This window comes from Glycine soja, chromosome 14, assembly GCF_004193775.1.
Source record: "Glycine soja cultivar W05 chromosome 14, ASM419377v2, whole genome shotgun sequence".
Lineage (NCBI taxonomy): Eukaryota > Viridiplantae > Streptophyta > Magnoliopsida > Fabales > Fabaceae > Glycine > Glycine soja.
In genome coordinates, this window is record NC_041015.1 from 2,409,430 (window position 1) to 2,432,402 (window position 22,973).

A 22,973-nucleotide genomic window follows, 5' to 3' on the forward strand; every position below is an offset into this window, starting at 1 on the left:
TGGTATTACTTAATAATATCAAGAATAGAGGTATAATTAAAATACAATTAGAATTTTCTTCATTAGTTTTCAAAACATTTTCTCAAAATTAACAAAATAATAAAAGTTGGCGCAAATTAATGTAGAAAAAAATGTTTTTGCTTGTGTACTACTCTTTCAGTCCCATAATAATCATGTAAGAAGAAAAAATTTATCCCAATATACTAGTTATCATTTTAGTTTTTTAATATAACACTAATTATTTTTTTCGCTTATATCCATTATAATATTAATGATATGGTTACAATAACTAAAAATGAATTAATGGTGACGAGCTTAATTTTATAAAATTATTATTCTCTTTCATTCATTTATTAGTGTGTCTTAATGTGTAAATTAATACAAGATGACAATTATATTGGGACAGAGGGAGTAATAATGTGATGATGGTAAGTTTTCTATTGGAATTAGCATAAAAGAATAAAGAAAATTGAAACTTTAAAATGTGAAATATAATTAGATGTAAAAAAAATAACACAAAAATTCTTAAATGTGTGTATAAAAATAAGAAAACATTCAGCCTTTCCTAAGGCTACTTGTCAACAATGTAGCAATGATGAAGAAACTTCTCTTCATTAATAAAATATATTTTTAACCATTGATAATGTTTTTATTCCTTTAAATATTATATATTTCAAACAAATCGTAAGAAACTTTGAGTTAATTAATTAAGTGGTTAAAAAAATAAAAAGAAAGAAACTTAGAGACGTAATGATTTTGTCTCTAATATTTTAGTTATTTTTAACAAATAAGACTCAAAATGCATATTCAGAGACAAATTTAGAGACGGACATTATTGTCACAGACAAATTCTATCTCCGAAATTCATCCCTAAGACTAACTAGACAATATAGAAACAGAACTAGAGACAAACAAATCAAAGACGGATCATTCCATATCTGAATATCGTCTTTGAAATACCAATTTTTCCTTTTCCAGTTTTCGTTTTTGTCATAGATGGACTATTTTTTGTTGTTATTTTAGACTTTTTTTTAGTTATGCTAACGACCCGGTAAAACTAAATAATTACATCATTCACATGCAAGATATTATCCAAAGTTCAAAGTTAAAGTTATACACTTTGATCATGAGCTTAACTCAAGGCTCACCAAATTTCTGTAGAAATACTTGATTTTGGGTTCAAATTTTCTAAAGGCTAGTTGCTTTCAATGTTATCCTATTTTCTCTCATGAAAGGATACTTTCTAGTGCATAATGAATCATATATAAAAATCTTGTATTAAGTACAATCTTAAGTATTCAATTCTCATGTTCACATGTATAGAAAATCTCTTGAACGGATTCGGAGATTGATCTCTAACTTTTAGCCACAAAATATTCAAGTTCACACACACACACACAAATAAGTAACATAGTATATGGTCATGTTTAAAAAAATATACAATTTTATCAAATACTACTATAATTAATAGATTCATCAAGCAATTATGATATTTTTTAAAAAAAAATATATTTCTCTTGTTATGTCATACTAGTTAAGATCAAGAGAGAATTCAGATTCTGCATTATCCTTTTCCACTGGTTTGAACTAATAATGAAAATTTCTGAGTTGGCCGGTATTCTTCTTGGACCATTTTTGTAACCAAAAAGTAAGTTACAAAAATGAACTCATGAGACAGGTTGTATATTTGCTAGATAGTTGATGCCTTTGATTAGTAGATGTCTAGATGAGCATGAAACGAGTACCACATCTTTTTCCTTTCTTTTTCGGACAATGCCTCTCAGCCTTATCAATCTCCAATAATATACACCTTGTCCCGCCACGTGTCGACATCACAATGCACTCTCAGATAGCATCCACCGTGTGCATGGAGAATTGGATTTTCCTTGTTTGCGTTTCATATTGAACCGCAAAACCTTTGCAGACCCCGTTTTCAACTGGTCTTGTCGTGTTCCTTCATTTGACGCCACATGTGCTGCTAGCCCTGTTTTTCTCGCTGTTGACAAGCACAATACTATTTAGTACCATTTTTTTCATGCCATATTTGCTCTCTTCTCTCTTTGTACTAACTTGGACATGTCAGTGTCACTGCCCTTCTTCTTGTTAAAAACTGTGCCACAACCTCTGTCACCAAACTCCTCAAGCTGAAGCTAGCACATGTTCAGAGGCAGTTTTGTTTCATCAGTCTGTAGTTAGCATCTATTTTTATAGCTTCTATTCAACAAGTTGCAAAAAAACAGCCTTTGCCTTAACCAAAAGAAAAACTCTTTTTTACCTTAACTCAGGTGGGGTTCTTCTTTGTTTTTGAAGTGTATGTGTTTAAATCTTCTAGTGTTAATACTTAGTGCAGCTCTCCAACTGACTCTGTCAATTTTTTCCCACTTTGTTGGGATTAAAAGTTTGATATTTTTTTCAGTTCTAGTATTTCTTTATTGTTTTGTTCTTTTTCTGTTCTTGTTAATCAATTTTTGCATGTACTTTCAACTGTAACCATAGGAAAATAATTTTCCTTTCCGGGTCTCTTGGAGTTTAAACATTCCTTGCTTTATTTATTCACACAATTGATCACAATGGCAAAATCCACCATTTCATTGGTTTTCCCCCCCTTGGCAAGTCAAGTTGCATACACTTGACCCGAAGGCTTTCTTTCTTTATTATTTTTTTCTTTCACTTCAAAAATTCTATATGCTTATTTGATTACTCAATTAGCTGAACTATGCAGATTATTCTATTTTACTCTGCTTATAAAGTCTGCTCTAAGTCTAAAGTTCTCTCTCCTCTCTTGTTCAAACAGACAACTGGTTTGGTGAACCATGAAGAACAGTATTCCTGGTTTGGATTTTGAGAGTGATGCATGTCTCACCAACCAAAGAAAGCTCATAGGGTGTGTGTTATCTATCTCTGTCAAAGCAGGATATATAATGTCCCTATTAACTTTCCCTTGATTATAATTCTCTATGTGGTCAATTATACAGGCCGGACCAAGAACTTGTAGAGCTCCTATGGCAAAATGGGCAAGTAGTGAGGCACAACCAAACACATAGGAAGCCACTTGGGAATTCATCTAACTTGAGACAGGCGCAGAAAACTGATCATTCAACATTAAGGTCTAGTGGTCCCTATGGAAACTCAAGCAACTTGGATCAAGAAGAGGCCACCCCATGGATCCAATTCCCACTTGAGGACCCATTGGAACAAGACTTTTGTTCAAACCTTTTATCTGAACTACCACCAACTTGTGAATTTGAATCTTACAAGCCAATCAAGCAATTGGAAGAGGACAAGTTTACCAATTTTTTTGCTTCTAGTACCCCCCATCATCCTACTACTTCAAGTTCAAAACCACTACCACCTAACATGACATCCTCATGGGTTCAACGAATCCAAGGGAATCCTAATCCCATGCCTGCTCCAAGATTTCATGTTCCTGATTCATCCCAGAAAGACAATGACTTAGGTGCATCACGAAAGGTTCTAAATTTTCCTCACTTTTCAACACCCCGTAATAATGTTTCTTCAGCACCTGGTAGTACACAGTTTAGGGAAAAAACTACTGCTAACTTGTCACAAAGTGAGGCTAGAGAGGACTCAGTGATCACAGTTGGTTCAAGTCACTGTGGCAGCAGTCGTATCCCTCAGGAGCAAGATGTAAGCAGGGTTTCAAGCAGTGGTGTTTGGGCTACTAATAATAATAATAGTTTATCTGCTGAGCCTGAAGCTGTCAGAGATTGTGTCCAGAGACCAATTTGTCCTAGGAGTGACAAAGGAAAATCAGAGATGATTGAACCAACTGTGACTTCATCTTCTGGTGGCTCAGGCAGTACCGGTATTGGAAGAACTTGTTCCCTATCAACAAGAGATCATGGCCAAAAGAGAAAAGGGACAGAAGAAGAAGCATCTGAGGAACAAAGTGAGGTCATGCTCTTCCTCTTTCCATTTTACCTTCATGCATGCTTGCTTTTTTCTTTTTGCCTGATGGCCTCGGAAGATTTAGTCAAAAATTGAATTGAATGACAAGTGTGATCCATGTAACTCTTCTCATTTAGAAGATCAAGCTTTTGTTGTTGCACCAACATTACATTAGTCCGAGAGGAATTAGATTTGAATTTCTTTCTCATGTTCCAGTCTTGTAAATAAAAAAATGAATAGTTAAAACTAAAGATTCCACAAAAAATGATCAGTCAGATTTTCTGATAAAAACTAATCATAAGTAAAATTATCATAAAAGACATGATAACTCAAAAAAAGACTTCGTTGTTGGCATTATTGTAGGCTGATGAAATGTGTCTACATGTGTAATAGGCCACAGAACTTAAATCAGCTGATGGAAACAAGGCTTCTCAGCGGACGGGGTCTTCCAAAAGGAACCGTGCAGCTGAAGTGCATAATCAATCAGAAAGGGTGAGCGCATGGTATTTTTCTTGTAATTAATTTTGTGATTTGTGTTGTGTCAACTTAATTAACTCTTATTACCGGTGTTATTTTACTAATGCAGAGAAGAAGAGATAGGATCAACGAGAAGATGAGGACATTGCAGCAACTGATACCTAACAGTAACAAGGTTCGTTATCATATAATGCTTGTTGACTTGTCACTACGTTAACTTTTTCTGTAGAGATGCATGCATCTAGACCGAAAACGATGCGTGAACATTTATACGCTAATAGACAGCTAGAGATAGATAGAAATGGAAGAGAAAAAAGTATAAATATAATAAATAATGCGATTGATGAGAAAAAAAATACCAAAAAATAAAGAGCATAAATTAGATATACTGTGTAGGTGTTTATGTATTATTATTTTACTATGTATTTTTACTCTGTGTAGACTCGGATGATTGGTAAGGTTAAAAGTGGTATTACACTACACATTTTTTTGTGTTTTGAATGATTCTACTTTTTCATAAGATTCAATCATGGGTGGTGTAAAATAACTATGGGTTGTACGTGCAGACAGATAAAGCATCAATGTTAGAAGAGGCAATCGAATACTTGAAATCGCTTCAGTTTCAGCTTCAGGTACAACTTACACATACACATGCATGCATGTGATGATATATTCTAACACTATATAGTAATATGTGACAAATTTTTGTTGTTGGTGATAGGTAATGTGGATGGGGTCTGGCATGACACCAGTGATGTTCCCAGGAATTCAGCACTATATGTCACAAATGGGTATGGGAATGGGTGCACCTTCCTTGCCTTCCATTTACAACCCGATGCAATTGCCAAAAGTGCCACATGATCAAGCCATGTCTGTGCCTCAGATGCCAAACCAGAATTTAATGTGCCAAAATCAAGTTTTGGGTGCCTTTAATTACCAAAACCACATGCAAAACCCTTGCCTTCCAGAACAATATGCACCTTACATGGGTTACCATTTTATGCGAAGTGCCTCTCAGGTAATTTAATTGGGTTCTTTCAAGTGAAAAAATTTCATTCTTATTTGCTTTACTTAATCATTTGATATTTACGTGTGCACCGACTTTTTTGTTTTAATTTTTTAAGAAGAAAATTTATATTCTAACAATGAAAATGCAAAATAATTTTATATTATTATCTAATTATAAATTATTATTATCATATACAATAAATAAATTTGATAATTTTAGACATTTGTGATATGATGAGATGTTATACCGTCACTACGTACATGACTTAAAACTTTATATGAACGTTTTTATATTTTAATAATCACCTTTGGTAGTTAATTTTCTTTGTTTGGTTTTATTTTGCAGCCTATGAATGTGTTCAGATATGGTTCCCAAGCAGTGCAACATAGTCAAACAATGATTGCACCAGGCAATAATAGCAGCGGACCCATGAGTGGAACAGCTAATATTGATGATGCTGTTAGTGGCAAAGCAGGTAAGGGCACTAGATACATCCAACTTTTTTTGAATTTTTATTCCTTTTTAAAAAGAAATTTGCTTGGTTAATTACATTTTAAGAAATCTTAAAAAAACTAAGTAACTTAAGTATTATAAAATAACAAATAATAAAGAAAATTAAGTGAAAGCACTTTTCACAAAACAAAGGTTTATTTTTATTCTATTTTCATGTTCTCTCTCCTTTCTTTCTCTTGCTTTCTTTTTTTCTTTTTCTTTCTCTACTTTGTGTTTTATCCGATACGATACCTTCTCTCTTCTTTCTCTTTATAATCTCTTTTAAACTTAAAAAAGAAACTGAAAATTGTTAAATAGTTTATACTTTATTTTTAAATAATTTATAAAATATCTTTTAAAGAATTAATCAGACGCATCTTTCAAATTTATAGTTTCTATGCCTTACAACATTAAGAATAAAAGTAAAAAAAAATGTTTTTAACATGTTAAATTTAGCCGGTATTTGATAAGGGAGAAATTCTTTGGTATCCGAAAATCATGATTCATTGGAATCATATTTTCTGAAAATGAGTAAAATTTATTTGATTGATTATTAGAAACATTTAGATAAATTTCTTAAAAATTCAAGAGTTATATAATATTTATATCAGTTATTTTAATTATTTATTACATTAATAAGAATAATATGATATTTTTATCATAGTAAAAAAAAATAAACTTGAGAAAAACATGATTCTCACCTTCTTATATAAAAATTTTCTTTGAAAATTTGTTAAAAAACATTTCCAACAAATATCATTTTCTAAAAATCTTTTTTTTAAAACAGATATTAAACATGGGAAATTAAGATTTCTAACCCAAAATTTTCAAGAAATTCAAAACTTATGTCTCCTTATAATTTTTTTAATGTAAGTTTTAATCTTCAAAGATTTTAAATATTTTAACCCTAATCTGTTTCACTATTTACTAATTAATAACGTAATATACATTTAAATATTTCATGTTACATGTCATTTTATAGTCACTGACTTCACATAATTAAATCTATGTCCTGTCACTATTAAATAGTGACAAATAATTGCTAAAATTTAAAAATTTATGAGAGCTAAAATAAAAGAAAAATTGAAAAAGCTAATTGCCTCCACTGAGTTATCCTCCTTCTCCACTAATTATTTCCTTTTCACTTTCCAGGTTCTTCCACCTTTAACTGAATAGTGTGGATAGCAATACCTTAAAATTACCCAATTGAGGGAATTAGCTAATGGAGGACGTCAATCCCACAAGTTCCAATTTTATGTAGTTTGGAGTTCCTGCTATTTATATCCAATTTAAAGTTTGTTGTTTAACATATCAGGCAAGTCCTTGATTGTGGGTCAGGCATGTAATCAGCTCCTATATGGAACCCATCAGGTTCAGGCATTTCATGTATTGTTTATATGAGTTAATAACGTGCTAATTTGTACTTCTATCTGAACTTACGATAACAGTTATTATATTTTACTATCAATACCATAGACTAGGGAATTAAAGCTTCAAATTCCTACGCTCGTTGTCTTTTACCTTAGCTGGATGGTTCATATCCATATTAAAGTCCACACCTTTTTTTTTTTTTTTTATCAACTGATGACAAATTCCACACCTCATGAAATTGTGATAATAGTCCTCTTTTTTCTTATGAAGTCACTTTTTTTTATGCTGTGACGTGTGTTATGAGCTTTTTATATCAAATAAAAATAATTTATTTCTTAATTAATTATTTAAATGAGAGATTTTTCCTTTACATAATTTCATTCAAAATACTTCAATTTTTCAACCAACATTAAATATATTAGAATGCTTGCAATCACTATTGAAATAAAATTTTATTAATTAGAATATACTGTTTGAAATTTTGAAAGGTTTAAATATGTATATATTACTAAAGCTTTGATTTTTATTGGTGCTAAACAACATTATGTACTCCATGCAATCCACCTTACCTAGTGTAACGACCCTTTATTAATAATATCAATAGCGTCGTTAATATTTTTTTTTCTCTTGTAAGAAAAATTATACAGTAATACACAAAAAGTTAAAATGGATCACCACTGAATATGAAAATATCTAAAATTATATCGGTATGACACTGGTTATATATGGATCTAAAAAATAATTTCCGACAAATGAATATAAACAACCCAAAAGATACTTGAAAAAGAAACAGTATAAGATATTTTTTCAGAAAAAGAAAAAAAAACTATAGATTTTTTATTAACAATAATAAGTTTATGCAAATAGATAAATAATAAAAGTGAGGACATGACACGCATGATGCAAACTTTATACAATTTAATTTAATCAGATAACTAAGTAATGGTACCAATAACTTAAAATTACTTAAACTGAATATATCATAAATTTAATACTGATAATTATTTATTTACTCAGCATCAGATACTCGTACTAAAACCGCAAATAACTAAAACATTTTTCATTATTATTTTTAACATTTAAAATTGATTAATGAAAAAAAAAACTCGATACTCATCTTAATATCATCTTTTCGTTCTTCTTTTTTTCACTCATTATTTTTCATTCGTAGACAAAATATCCCAAGTCACTTTGCCTGTTTGGAATCTTTGAGTTCGTGATATGACATTTAATTTAAACCTTAATCCATATCCAATTAATAATCCATAGTTAAAGTAAACAGCGGTTTAAGTTTATTTTAAAACCGGAAATTCGTTCTACAATTTTTTTTAACAAGTCTCCCTGCTTATATTGTACTTGAAGTGCACAATATGCCATCAAATCCCACTGCCATATGTTTTTATTATATTCTCCATTTCAATCCTAATCACTTGATTGCATTATCACATCTGTCCCCGTCATCTTTCCCCACGAAAGGCGTAGACCCTCCAATTTTTTGTTCAAACAGTGTCAACTTTAGGATAAGTTCATGAATCATGATTTTTTTTTAAGCAAGCAAATCAATCATATTGTCTTAAACACATACAATGAAAACGACAATAATTGAAGGCATATATGAGACCCAGGGAAAATGTAATTTATTCTGATATATGAAGGAGATAAAATTTTGTGTGATTATTTTTTGTCTTCATATTTTTAGACAATTTTATCCTTATTCTTAATAACGAGTAAAAATACAAGCGTTGTTGTATGTTAGCATTTCTATTATAATAAAATTTATATATTGAAATAATATCTCTTATTATATGTAAATTGATGTGCATATTAGTTTTAGTTTAACATGTTTTGTAATGTATACATAATATCTTTTATTTTGATCTTTAATTATCTTTGTTTTTAAGGTATATACACTTCAATTCTAAAGATTTTTTTATATATATTTCAAAGTAAGATATGTGGTTGAGAGAAATAGATAAATATATAAAGTAAATATAAAAAAAGTGTAGAAAACAAAGGTTATCTAAATATTTTTGTAATTGTAATTGCAAAACAAAAAGAAATAATTTCCTTTGATAGTGTTTTTGAGTTTGTTATCATTTTTTGAACATTTATACTCAAAATTAACAAATTATAAAAATATAGAATAGTGTTTGTTTTTTGCTAGATGATAAAGTCATTATATAAACACAATAACTTAAAAATATTAAAATTCATGTTTTTTTATAATGGAACATTTATGTTTTAATAACTTATATAAATTCAAACAATTAATTAATATCCGAGTCTCTTTTTCTAAAAAAAAAGAGAAGAAGACGACTTTGAATGCTTTAGATGCAAGACAATAATGTAATATTATATAAATTATAATTACATTTTTTTTATGTTGTTTGTCATGTTCAATTTCATTCTTCAAAATGTTATCATAATCAATATGTAAGTATGTGAATCAAATTTATACTCGGCAGAACTATACAAGAAAGAGAAAATTAAAGAAGGAGAAGAAAAAAAAAAAAAAAAAAGGTTAGAGAAAATTATTGTATGGTTCATTAACTCATTATACTTTGTTATCGCAATTACCAATCCTTGATTTTGTTTGAAAGATAGATAGCTCAGAACTAACAATCCTTTTGGTAAGATTAATTAATAAATAATAATAAAAAAAGCAAAATGACACTTCAACAACAAAAGGAAGTAGAAAGCAACAAGAATGAAATTCAACAACACCAATGGAGGAAAAATTAAAATATATATATATATAATGTGATGAGATCATTGGTTAGAATGAGAACTTGAAATGTTGTAAGAATAGGAAACCTCCAAAGTGGTTGTTCTGCGGCGCATCATCGTTGACGAAACAAAAATCCAAAGGCTCTGCGGTTCCCGAGACACACCCAAATGACACCTGTTGGGTGGTCTTCTCCCAATCCTTTCGGGTTGAACCACCGCTGAAAGTTGTAACCTCTGCAACTTTAACATCCATTGTTCAAACCACACAGTTTTTTCCTCAATCGAATCCAGAAAGAACAAATCACTAAACTGAAGTAACAATAAAAAGGAAGTGAAGAAGAAGGTGTAAAGAGAAAAAAAGAATGGAGGCAGAATCTAATAGTAATTAGAATGGAGGGTGAGAGAGCCTAATTAATATTAATATATGAAGTATTGACACGAATACCGAACACGATATATATACGTGGACATTTATCAACTACATCAAATTTAATTTGAACACAGGTGTGGTGTTGGACACGAACATGAAAAAAAAAACTAGAATATTTATGCTTCATAGATATTAATGTTGTTACATGAATGAATAATAAAATGGTGTTAAAGTCAAAAATAGAAAGTGATTAATGGGTGATTTTTTTATTTTTGTTTTTAGTTAAAGGATAAAATGTTCTAAAAATAAAAAAATAAAAAAACAGTTACACAATATAATATCTCTTTTATCTATTAGTATAGATATTAAAATAATAATAATAATTAATTTTTTTAATTATATAAATTAAAATTGACTTATTAACTAAAATTAAGTAATTAATCATTAATCATTTTCCGATTTTACCTTTAAATTATTTCTTAACTTTTAAATTTTATTTTAACTTATATTAACTTTTCATTATTTTTTTTCTATCATATTTTTATTGACTGTATTTAACTTTTATTTTTTTTATTATTTAAAAAGGTACGGGCTTCCCCTGGTAACTATAATATTAATATTAATAGATAGGTGAATGATTAATTCGTGCCATCCAACTTCGTCGTATGTGGACTAGCTTCTTCCTCTATATACCTCTCTTCACTCTTCCCACACACCTATATCTTTCTTCAAGTTGCATGTTGAAAAAAGATTGATATGCATCAACTCTCAAACTTTATTTCTCCATTATTTGGTGAAAAGATTATTTTCATTATGGTGTTAATTTATACCCACAAATTGAACTTTGAAGTCATTATCTCAAAATAACGGCTGGAATATTCATATTGTCACATTACATATATAGCTAAATTAATCAACTAACTGCAACTAATAGCGATGTAAAAAATAAAAAATCGAAGGCTCTATTCATTGGCTTTCTTTCTCTTTATTTATAGTTTCGTTGTTGAAGCAATCGGGATGGATGACTTCTTAAATAGGTCAAAAAGTCAAAACATAATTATTACCAAAAATAAACAATTATAACTAACCTATTTGTATTGTGTAAGTTCCTTTGCATACTATTAAAGAAGAATTGTCCCTAATGTTCTGTTTGGAGATTGAAACAAAAATTAGAGAAAAAGAACATAAAATAAAGAGAAGAGAAAAAGATGAAGAAAAAATAATTTTGTTGCTTAATTAAAAAGAAAAATAATAGAAAGAAAATGTAAGTAGTAAAATAACTTTTATATCCTTAATTAATTTAAATATAATGGTGAATGTGTAAGTAAATAAATGGGTAACCATATTATTATTTTAAAAAAATTAAATATGTTTTTATTTTCTTAAATTTAGGCTACTTTTATTTTTTATCTCTCAAATTTAAATTTATTTTTTAGTTCCTCCATTTTTAAAAAAAGTATTATTTTATTCTCTTCTACAATAAAAATCATTACAAATTACGTATCTAAACGTCAAAAATTAATCAAGAGAAAAATAAAAATAAAGAACAAACTAAAAGTGACCCAAGTCTCTTATTCATAAATTTAGGAGAATTGTATAATATTTGAAAATAATAATGGAAGGTTGACAAAAGATAACCAATTAAAAAATTATTTATCTGAAATGAAAAAATGTATTTTCTTTTCTCATTTCTCTCTCAACTCTGTTCTAAACATATCATTAGTAGACTTTGGTATTCAGCTAGCTGCAAACAAAAAATGTGATGTCGGTAATTTTTGCTGTATTTGATATTTAATGGATTTGAGTGGTTGGCTTGGTTGCCGATTGGTCAAGGAACTGTGGGGTAACTCCTTGCTCACAATGTGACATCTCTAAATTTTGTTGATGAACCTTCATTCTTCTTCTTATAATCTTATTATTATATGTATATTAATTAATAAAAAGACACACACATATATATATATATATATATATATATAATTATTTTTTCTTAAATGTAAGAAAATTTTAATTATTTTTATCTTTTATTATTTTTAAAATATTCCTCATTTAATTAAAATATTAGTTTTCATGACTTTTTTTATTCTTGTTATTAAATTCCAAAGAAGAATAAATTAAAAAAACATTTTTAATTAAAATTTATGTAATTAAATATGGATAACTAACCTTTTGATATGTTATTTCTCAAAATAATTTTTTTAGTTTTTTACTAAATTACTTTTTTAAAAGGTGAAAATTTTATTGAAACATTCTTTTAGGAAGAATGTTGGCTCCCCGGTAAGATTTGAGATATCTTTATAACCATTCAAAAGATGAAAAATTTATTGAAAAAGTTTTTTACTAAATGACTTAAATCCACTTTTAATTTCCACATTTATGGGTTGTTTGGTTGGAAAGACAAGAAAAAAATAAAAGAAATTTGAAAAGAAATATTTAAATTAAAATAAAAAAAGATGTGTGAGATTCACACAAAATATTAAAAATAATTCTCTTTTTTTTTTTCTACTTTTTCACAATCAAACATACCATTAGTTTTTTGTTTTTGCGTTGTCTTCCATTGACGTTTCGAGAAGCAACTCCTTTATTACTTATACGGTGAACTGCATTGAAATTAATGTTATTGCAATTTGAATGATAAAAAAACGTAGCATTAATGTTAGTATTTTCAAAATTTAACAATTTTAATAAATCATTATTTTGCCGTTAATTTTTTAATAAAAATTATTAACGTCATATATTAATAATAAGGTGACACTAACATGTCAACATAATAATTAGTTGGACGCATAGCTGATATATCAAATTATGATGTCATTTATCACAGATTATTATGTGAATGTTACGTCAATAATTTTAGTTATAAAAAAATTGAAGACGTGAGCACCCAGATGTTGAATAAAATATTTAAAATGACAAAATTGTAGAATCATGAAAGATATTTTTGAAGCCTTAGGATGGAGTTCGGAACTGGCGTGTGGCTTTAAAGAAAGAGGGGATGTAAGACACGTGGCTTCAGCATCCTCGTCGGTTTGGGTGGCACAAGGCAATCACCATTCACGAATCCCATACAATAAAAACCAAACCTAACCTGCAATGCATCTTCTTTCCCAATTATATGAATGAATGAATTTTGTTTTCCTTGTCTGAGTTTTGTCGGAAACCAAACCCCGACCAACCTCTCTCCCCCACCTTCGCGTTCTGATTCAGCTGAGAGTGGTTGGGCTCTGCAAAAATTAGCTGCATGAGCTGGTTTGGGAAACTCCGTTTATTCTCCAATTTCAATCCCTTTCACTTCATTACTTCTTTGTTAATTTTTACCCTCCATTTTTCACCCCAATCGCGCTTTTCCCTCCAACCCCTGTTATTGATCCACGCTAAAACCAATCTCAATCGTAATTTCCGGTTTTCGTCACAATATGGGGTTCCGATTCAAGAGTAATCCGCAATTACGCAGAGGTTTTTTAATTGTTCTCCTCCGCGCTGGTTTTTTTTTTTTATGCCTTTTTTGTTCAACGTGTCTACAGTTTCAGTTTAAATTGATTTCGTTTTGTAGATACCAGTGCATGGAGTTTTGTTTTTCGATATAATAATGATGCATTATGACCAAGTTCGTTATGTAGTACGAATGAAAGAGTAATGTGAACACGTGCATGCGTTTTTGCGTAATTTGAACTTTGAAATAGATCTAGGGTTTGGCTGGTGGGGTCTAACAATCGAGCTTCTGAAAGTGATTGGAAAAATTAGATTGCAATCTCTTCGAATCTAGGTGTGATGATGATGACTTTGGGTATGTTTGGATTACCGTTGTTTCAAAAATGTGTTCAGAATGCAAGATACAAAGAGGATCATTCTCTAAAAGTACGTGCAACACTCAAAAGTGGGTTCAGAACAGAATGATGAGTGTCTGATTTGTAAAGGGAAATATTCTCTTGGGTCATCCTCCAAATTATAAAAACAGAAAGTTAGAAGTGAAATGTGCTTGTGCCAGCTCGTGTATCTAGAATTGTCTTTTTTTCAGAAGTTTTGATTCTACTTCTTTGTATCTGCTAAAGTTGACTTGGATTCCCCCCTCCTGCTTCCTTGTAGGCCTTTGCTGTGCAAATGATGACAAGCAGCAGGAGAGGTCCCCATCTGTTATTGTCATTGGAGGTGGCATGGCTGGGATTGCTGCTGCTCGTGCTCTTCAAGATGCCTCATTTCAGGTATTAAAGTTTTTTTGTTTTCCCCTCTTGAACATACATACTTTTGTACTTGTTAATTTATTTATTTGTATAAATTGTACTTTTATTTGTCAGGTTATTCTTCTAGAATCACGAGAAAGACTTGGTGGCCGAATTCACACTGACTACTCATTTGGCTTTCCTGTTGACCTGGGTGCATCGTGGTAAAGCTTACCCTCTTTGTTCTCCTTTTTTTTTCTTCATGTTGACAAGAATGTTGCATTTCTCCATTTTTTAGTATTAAAAATGGATGACTGTGATTCAGGTTGCATGGAGTTTGCAAGGAGAATCCACTGGCTCCATTGATTGGGAAGCTGGGACTACCTCTTTACCGTACTAGTGAGGATAATTCTGTCCTTTATGACCATGATTTGGAAAGGTAAAAGTATCTCTTTTTTATATTAAGTGATATTAGTTATCTATTTCTGCTGTACTTCCATAATTAATTGGTGACTGTAGTGCATGCTTCAATTTATCCTTTGCTTATACTGAATGGTATATATTATCAGATACAAGTTTTTTCTAATAGAAATTCAACAACTTCTTGCAGCTATGCACTTTTTGATATGGATGGGAATCAAGTTCCCCAAGAGTTAGTAACAAAAATTGGTAAAATATTTGGAGTAATTTTAGAAGAGGCGAGTAATTTAATATTTCTAGTTATTTGGTTTATCTGATTGATTACTCGCTTATTAATACATTGTTTTTTCTGATTGAGTAATTTAATGTTCAACTCCACTTATTATGAACATCACCTCTAAAGATTGACCCTGCTTTAATGCAGACAAATAATGTACGAGAGGAATTCAGTGAGGATATGTCCATACTCCGTGCACTTTCAATTGTTTTTGAAAGAAAACCGGAATTGAGGTGATTATTGGCATAAAATAATCCTTTGATCACCATTATTGATTTTCTTAGAGCTGAAGTAATGTATAATTTAACTTTCTCTGTTGGATGCAGGTTGGAAGGGCTTTCCCACAAGGTGCTACAGTGGTATTTATGCAGAATGGAAGGTTGGTTTGCTACAGATGCTGATACCATATCACTGAAATGTTGGGATCAGGTAATTTGACAAAACCAAGTTTGAGATGTTTGGGTTCTATTATCTATATATCCATTTCAAGTTTATGTCATTGAAACTTGAATTGCATGACAAATCATTGATAGGTAGTGGGCTGATGTGAATGGGCAACTTTTTCATTTTCAGCTATTTATCGTTGTTGCTTTTATTCTTGTATATACTTACAATTGAATACAATGTTGCTCGTAAAGTTGCAAACTCATAGTTATGCCCTATAGGTTTGGGTTTGAGATTAAATGGTAATGTGTGCCGCCATATTAGATTTAAAGGATGCTATATGAGATAGAGAAGTGGCTTCATATGGTGATCATAGTCACATTATGTTGCTACTTTATTAATTACTACATGCATCCATCAACATTTTTTATGTATAACATATTCTTCTCTGTTTATCTGCATACAGGAAGTATTGCTCCCTGGTGGTCACGGTCTTATGGTCAGGGGTTACCAGCCTGTTATAAATACCCTAGCCAAGGGTCTTGATATTCGCCAGGGACACAGGTATATATTAGTTTAAAGTTTGGTTTTGGAAATCTGCGTCCCCCGTTGTGTTGCTTAACTAAATTTAATGGCACTGATAATACCTCTTCTCAGGGTAACAAAAATAGTTAGGCAATATAATGAAGTAAAGGTGGCAGTGGAAAATGGGAAAACATTTGTTGCAGACGCTGCTATTGTTGCTGTACCTCTTGGGGTGCTGAAGGCAAAGAGCATAAAATTTGAGCCAAAGCTACCTGACTGGAAAGAAGCTGCCATTTCTGATATTGGGGTTGGGATTGAGAATAAAATAATTTTACACTTTAAAAATGTTTTCTGGCCTAATGTGGAATTCTTAGGAGTAGTTGCAGAGACATCTTATGGATGCAGCTACTTTCTTAATCTCCACAAGGCTACAGGTCGTCCTGTCCTTGTTTACATGCCTGCTGGGCAGCTGGCCAAAGACATTGAGAAAATGTCTGATGAAGCAGCTGCTAGCTTTGCTTTCATGCAGCTCAAAAAGATCCTTCCAGACACTTCTTCACCGGTAACCATGATAATTTTAATGGTTTATTTCACTTTTTTACTATGCAAGAAAAGTAAATGCTTCAATTCATATTTATATAGGTGGCAGACCCCTAAGTTTTACTCAGTTTAGTTCCGGTACATATATTCTTTGACAATTGCTATATGGTTGAATTGAATAAGTTGTTTTTCAGTGACTAGTATGTTGTTGGTGTTTTGAAGATGTAATTTGTTTCAATCATGCAGATTCAGTATCTTGTGTCTCGATGGGGTACAGATATTAATACACTAGGTTCCTATAGCTATGATGCAGTTGGGAAACCACATGACCTGTATGAGAGGCTACGGGTCCCTGTAGATAATTTATTCTTTGCAGGGGAAGCAACAAGTATGTTGTATACGGGGTCTGTGCATGGTGCATACTCTACTGGAATGATGGCTGCTGAGGACTGCAGGATGCGTGTCCTGGAGCGTTATGGGGAGCTAGATTTGGTCCTGCCGGTAATGGGAGAGGATGCTTCAGTGATACCACTCCAGATCTCTCGTTTGTAATCTCAGGAGGCTTTATGCAGCCCCCTTCCGGGTGGCATCCGTTGTCAAATGTTGTGTTGAACTTGAGTAGCTGGGAGGTGCTGTGACTCCTAGAGTATGAATAATCTCATTAGTAACGCAGAAATGCGTAATTTGGAATGACATGCACTCGCATTTAGTTATATAGTTGCCAATAATATGGTAACGCATTGGTGTTTTCGTTGTTGTGTTTAAGCTCTACCGTGTTTAGGACTTATTTTATCATTGAAGAACTTTGCACAATCATTGTAAGTAGACCGGTAGGACAGTAGGATATATACATGGATGTATGGTTCGTGCCTCAATTCATCCAGAACAGTATATTTATCATACGGAACTCATCGATGGTGTGAAGTTTGCTGCTCCCGATGATTGGAGTTCCATTGCAATCGAAAGTGATTCCAAAAAGGTAGGTAACATTAATAGAAATGTAACAGATTGGTCTGAACTAGGTGTTATTTATGAGGGCATAAGATTAGCAGTCATTGTTTGATGAATGTATTTCCAACTTTGTTCCTAGGAAAGGAACTAAATTTGCCCACAAGTTGACAATGGGCACAATTCTCGGTTGAAGGTTTGGCTTGGTGTTTAATTCTTGGTGATATACTCTGATTCTGTTGCTGTTTAATGAATTTGATGTATATTTGAAAAAGAAAGATAATTAGAGATAGTAAAACTAACATAAAATGGGTTTAAGGAATTTTAGTTTAATTGATGATCGGATTTAGCCAATAATAATGCCATTTTATCATCTAACTTATCTCCAATTTTTAATTACTTTTTTGGGCATTTCAATTTGAATGCATGGATTTGGTTGGTATGGTAGGCTAATTTAACTAACATTACAATTCATTTCACTCATTTTATACAGGGCATAAGCAGAAAGGAATTACTTGTACATTATTTTCTCAACCGTGCATTTTCATTTTATTCTGCATTATGCCTAATACAAGATTAATCGGCAGCTAGAATGCTTTTTAAACCATGCCTAAAAAATACAAGATAAAAGGAATACTAGTAAGTAATAACACTTTCTAATACATTTTTAACACATTTTTAATATATATTTTATAGGTTAAAATTTATTAAAAATTATAAAATCGTAAGACTTGTCAAATAAAGTTTGACATCGCAAAATTTTATAAATTTGAATAAATTTCAGTTAATGATAATAAATAGTTTGTTTAAAAGAGTACAAGAGTGTGTTCAAAAAATGTTGTTACAGTGTATTACTATTATTTCTCGATTCCTCTTGCGTTGACTGCCAGTTGATCTATCCGACGTCTCATTTTCTGCAGCTCTCTTGATGCGACCAATACTAAAAAAAAATAACTTCATAAATAAAAATAATTTTTTCTATTAAAAATCATAGTAAAATAGTGTTATGAGCAAATTATTTTTTCACAAAAATATTACTTTTAATTTCTTACTTTTTTTTTAATTAGATTAGTGTTAATAACACATTCTTTTAATTATTAACTAAAATTTATTTAAAAAATACAAATTTACGGTTGATACTCATTACATTAGAAATAAAATCCAAAATTTTGTAAATAATTACGACTAATGTGTGTTTGAATCCACATTTAACATGTCGTTTGAGGATAAAATGAATCAAATAGTTTTTTCATTGATCATGATGTTTGGTATTATATTAGAAACATGAATTATAAGTTTTAGAGTCAAGTCTCATTGAAGTTATGAAATGAAGCCTTTTTTGTCAAAACTAAGAGTTGTGTTATTTGTTCATGTACATCCTTGTCATGTTATTTGTTACATGTATATCCTTAGTCAGACTCAAGAAATTTTGGTAATTACGTTCCAAATCAATTTTGATTACAAATTTTCAAATAACATTGTGTGTCAAAATTAATTTTCTAATATCTATTATCAAAACAAAAATCATATTACTGCAAAGTCATGTTTAGATATAATAAATTGTATAAACACATATCCAACCACGCAATAATATATCAAATATTTATGCTGGCAGTGAAAGTTGGGTTTCATTATTAGATTCTCAAAATTGTGAACAAAACATAAAATTAAATAGGGTGAAGAAACCCATCAACAACATTCCTTTAGTCCAAAGCAAGATTCCTGTGCAGCTAAAATGCATTTCAACCAAGCCTGAAGAAAAAACACGAATGCCTCTAAGTGTCAGCAACCAGTTGATCTAAGGTGTCATTTTCAGCGGATTTATTGATGCGAACAACAGCTTTTTCAACCTACAAAGGCATTAAGAGTTGGTTCAGCACTTCACATGTGACAAAAAATTCATGTAATGTAACATGTATAAGAACTTCTAATGTAGAGTGTTGATACCTCTGCTTGCCAATTTGTTCTGGCAGTCAGAATTATTAGAGTTACTGTTTGTATAAGAACTCCAAGGATCATTCCCCACCAAATTCCCTAAAAAAAATACCACAAAATGCATTGCATGAAACTAATCAGTTACAAACTTAAAAATTAGTGACAGAAATGTTCCAAACTTACAGCAACTCCTAGAGAAGTTTTGAAGCCAAGAACACATCCAACAGTAAGACCAACAACGTAGTAAGAAGCCAAGTTTACATAAGCCACTAATGCTTGCCATCCACTTCCAATTGCCACCCCTGAAATTTTCCAAGAAAAATTAACAAAAGTGTGATAAACCAAAGTTGGTGCTTATTCTAGTGTACTTTTTATAGCTTTATTACCTGATAATATAGGTTGAATGCCATTAAAGAAAACAGAAATAGCAAGCAAGGGAGTCAAATTAGACACAGCATCAATGACGTCAGAGTCAGAAGTGAAAAGTTTGCTCAAAGAAACCCGGAATATCAAGATAATTGTGCAGAAAACCACACTAATGAGGATGCTGGTTCCATTCACTACGAAGACAGAAAATTTTGCTACTCTTGGATGTGATGCTCCTAATTCGTTGCTGACTCGGACACTGCAATCATGGAAACTACCATTAGCATGCTTTTGAGAAAGTTTTTTGAATGTAAAACACATTGTTTTGTTGCAAACCTGGCTGCTGTACTAAGGCCTAACATAAATTGCATGTCCCAGTTCAAGTAATTCATACTGAAAGCACATTAGGATAAAGATATTATGGTTAGGCAACACGTTGGCACATAACAAGAAAAATTATTCCAAGACAAAATTTTAACATACCAAATGGAAATAGAGTCCAGTGAGATTGTGGGATTGGAGAGCAGCCCTGATAAAAGCACCAGCCCCTGATTGTACCATACCTCCAAACTACATTAAGATACATGTTTAGATTAGTAGAACTAATTGATGTAAATAATAATGTGGTGTGATGTGTATACTTATGTAGGGTATGTTTGCATAAAAGTTGGAAAAGTAATTTTGAGATGCACATTTACGATTTCCAATGCACAAAATGAAGAATGAAGGTTTTAATGATTTGGGATCACAAGTACTTTTGAGCTCACTCAATTGAAATCCAAATAAATATGTACTAAATAGTCATGCACTTACTGGTTAAGACGTTTTTACATTCTCATTCAATTACAAATTATGTGTGAAAAGTTGTTTTTACATTGTCATTCAATTACAAATTATGTGTGAAAAGTTTGTTGACTTATATAATAATCATTACTTAAAAGTTATATCTTCCTTGATTTCTGATTTTTTAACTGTGTTTCACAAAGAAATTAAACTCATTTATGTATGCATGCATGTAGAGAAAATTATGGGGACATCGACATATAGTCATACCATAACATCACAGCAGAAGCTACTGTGAGCTTGAAATAAGGCCAAATTCCTTTGAAAGCCTTAACACTGAAGCCTGCCCAGGTTTCCTTGCATCTTGGACTAAATATGATGTAGAGACCATTAAACAAGACAAGAAGCCACCAAGAAAAGCTGAGAGTAAGGGCTGCCCCTTGAAGGCCATAACCCAAAACATATATAACTAGCCAACTGAGGAGAATGTGAACAAGGAACACCCCAACTGACATATATGCAAGAGGATTCACAATGTTCTGTGCTTGGAGGAACCTCTGCATTGGACAGCTTATTGCAAATGCATAGAGTTGAAGAATAATTCCGCGTGCAAACACTTGGCCTCGCTCGGCTATGCTATCTGACTGTCCTATGGCCTTAAGAAAATCCCCAGAGAACCAATAGAGAAATGAGAGAATCACTGCTGCTCCAATGTGTAAGATGATTGCTCTTTGCAATATGATGCTCATTGCTCCATGCTTTTTTGCCCCATATGCTTGTCCACACACAGTTTGCACCGCACTTGCCATCCCCAGCTATTTAAGCAAAATGAAATCGTCAGAAATATGCACATAATTGAAAATGAGACACTTCTTTTAATATATTCTATGTTATTTGATTGAAATTTATTGAAAACTACACAGTTATAAGTGAAACTCATTAAATAAGAAGAGTCAGTTAAATGGTAAGTGCGACTTGTCAAATTTTATAATTTCCATATAAGTTAACTATATGTAGAAAAAAAATGGATCTAGATCACCAATGCAGATTACTTAAGTGAAACTTTAATTCTATTAGAGAACAACACTTAAAGTACTTATGGAACTGCATTTAAATTTTATCTAATAGAAAAAGAACAACACTAAAAGCACTTACGGAACCGCATTTAAGTTTTATCTAATAGAAAATGTATTCAAAAGTGTGTGTTAAGTGGCGCAGATAAAGAGGCATACCATAATACCATAAGCTAGACCCTGAATACCAACACTGGCTACGGATGCTCCAGCAAGCTCTAGAGACCCCAAATGTCCAGTGAACATCAAGGTCACAAAACTTAGCATATAATTGAAAATGGACACAACAATAGAAGCCCCAGAGAGGAGCCAGAGAAGCCTTGACTCCCACACAATAAGCTTTGACCACCATCTCAATGCAATAGGCCTATGTTCCAAGAATTCTTCAATGGCATCTGATGACAAGTTTTGAATGTGTGAGTGTGAATCAAGCCTGGGTAGTAAAGGTTGGTGCTCCAAAGAGCTCATGGTTATTATGTGCACTGCAATACAAGTGTCGCAACTAGTTTCAGTGCATGGAATGAGGCATTGCAAATAACCAATTATATATGCATGCATGTGCACAAGTGGAATATTTGCTCCACCGAAGATTATGTAGCTAACCTTCCAACATGTTTTGTTGGCACCTTTCAGTTGTGTTCACGTGCTTCTTGACGTAGAGACAAGTAGATAAAACTACCTTCAGTTATTAACCTTTTTTTTTATCAGCCTTCAGTTATTAATTTATTATAGGCATGTCACATATGGTATCTATATATTTTGTACAAAAAAAAAACAAAAAAGTGGTTGCTGGATAGCAATAAAAATTCAATTTTTTACACCTTTGAATGATTAGTAGGCTGTCACTTGAAAAATATGGGTACTGCAAAAAATAATAAAAATGTGAATTGTTCAAAGTGGGGAAGGAATGGCCTTGGTAGTGTGAAGCAGCTAAACTAAAAGTCTTCAACCGACTGTTAAAAAATGAGAAACGTGAATAATAGCATCATACATTTAAAAAAAACATGTTTTTAGTAAAATATAAAAGTTTTTTACACCATTGTCTAATAAATCATTATTTATAATAAATTTGTTAAATTTTAAAATCATCATCTATAATAAACTGTATATTTTCAATTGATTGATAATGTATAAATAAGGTCAGAATTGTTGCACAAGAAGTGCAAGCAACAATGCTGCAAAAACTTTCAACTTAACAATATATATT

The 22,973-nt window shown here is 31.4% G+C and overlaps 3 protein-coding genes across 4 annotated transcripts; 2 read left to right on the plus strand and 1 right to left on the minus strand.

Annotated features, from left to right (window-relative positions):
- Positions 1-1,961: 1,961 nt before the first annotated feature.
- Positions 1,962-7,385, plus strand: LOC114383356 (transcription factor PIF5-like). Its single transcript, XM_028343015.1, has 9 exons — positions 1,962-2,285; positions 2,795-2,884; positions 2,976-3,915; positions 4,303-4,401; positions 4,496-4,561; positions 4,953-5,018; positions 5,108-5,404; positions 5,741-5,870; positions 7,040-7,385. The coding sequence occupies exons 2-9, from the start codon at positions 2,814-2,816 to the stop codon at positions 7,057-7,059; spliced, it is 1,689 nt and encodes a 562-aa protein (XP_028198816.1). The 5' UTR covers positions 1,962-2,285; positions 2,795-2,813; the 3' UTR covers positions 7,060-7,385.
- Positions 7,386-13,451: 6,066 nt separating this feature from the next.
- Positions 13,452-17,833, plus strand: LOC114384726 (polyamine oxidase 2-like). 2 transcript variants are annotated; one of them, XM_028344482.1, is made up of 11 exons: positions 13,452-13,811; positions 14,442-14,557; positions 14,651-14,739; positions 14,841-14,954; positions 15,126-15,213; positions 15,360-15,445; positions 15,539-15,641; positions 16,063-16,160; positions 16,254-16,683; positions 16,764-16,799; positions 16,908-17,047. In XM_028344482.1, exons 1-10 carry the CDS (start codon positions 13,772-13,774, stop codon positions 16,776-16,778), a joined length of 1,179 nt encoding a protein of 392 aa, XP_028200283.1. In that variant the 5' UTR covers positions 13,452-13,771; the 3' UTR covers positions 16,779-16,799; positions 16,908-17,047. The 2 variants fall into 2 exon arrangements, with proteins under 2 accessions (XP_028200283.1, XP_028200282.1); XM_028344481.1 differs by lacking the exon at positions 16,764-16,799 and having other exon boundaries at positions 16,908-17,833.
- A 1,351-nt stretch (positions 17,834-19,184) lies between these two features.
- Positions 19,185-22,293, minus strand: LOC114384362 (protein DETOXIFICATION 41). The gene is made up of 8 exons (XM_028344030.1): positions 21,926-22,293; positions 20,964-21,508; positions 20,394-20,480; positions 20,247-20,303; positions 19,931-20,169; positions 19,728-19,846; positions 19,557-19,643; positions 19,185-19,459 (listed from the first exon to the last, which is right to left on the minus strand). The coding sequence occupies exons 1-8, from the start codon at positions 22,232-22,234 to the stop codon at positions 19,385-19,387; spliced, it is 1,518 nt and encodes a 505-aa protein (XP_028199831.1). The 5' UTR covers positions 22,235-22,293; the 3' UTR covers positions 19,185-19,384.
- Between the last annotated feature and the right edge of the window lie 680 nt (positions 22,294-22,973).

Bases quoted from the DNA above. Each gene is read 5' to 3' on its own strand.
- LOC114384362 (XM_028344030.1), bottom strand. From the start codon at position 22,234: ATGAGCTCTTTGGAGCACCAACCTTTACTACCCAGGCTTGATTCACAC. The intron at 20,481-20,963 runs GTATGACTATAT...ATCTTAATGTAG, and splicing joins GCTTCTGCTGTGATGTTATG to TTTGGAGGTATGGTACAATC. The intron at 19,460-19,556 runs GTATCAACACTC...ATGCCTTTGTAG, and splicing joins GAACAAATTGGCAAGCAGAG to GTTGAAAAAGCTGTTGTTCG.
- LOC114384726 (XM_028344481.1), top strand. From the start codon at position 13,772: ATGGGGTTCCGATTCAAGAGTAATCCGCAATTACGCAGAG. The intron at 16,161-16,253 runs GTATATATTAGT...ACCTCTTCTCAG, and splicing joins GATATTCGCCAGGGACACAG to GGTAACAAAAATAGTTAGGC. The intron at 16,684-16,907 runs GTAACCATGATA...TCAATCATGCAG, and splicing joins TTCCAGACACTTCTTCACCG to ATTCAGTATCTTGTGTCTCG.
- LOC114383356 (XM_028343015.1), top strand. From the start codon at position 2,814: ATGAAGAACAGTATTCCTGGTTTGGATTTTGAGAGTGATGCATGTCTC. The intron at 4,562-4,952 runs GTTCGTTATCAT...TTGTACGTGCAG, and splicing joins TGATACCTAACAGTAACAAG to ACAGATAAAGCATCAATGTT. The intron at 5,871-7,039 runs GTAAGGGCACTA...TTCACTTTCCAG, and splicing joins TGCTGTTAGTGGCAAAGCAG to GTTCTTCCACCTTTAACTGA.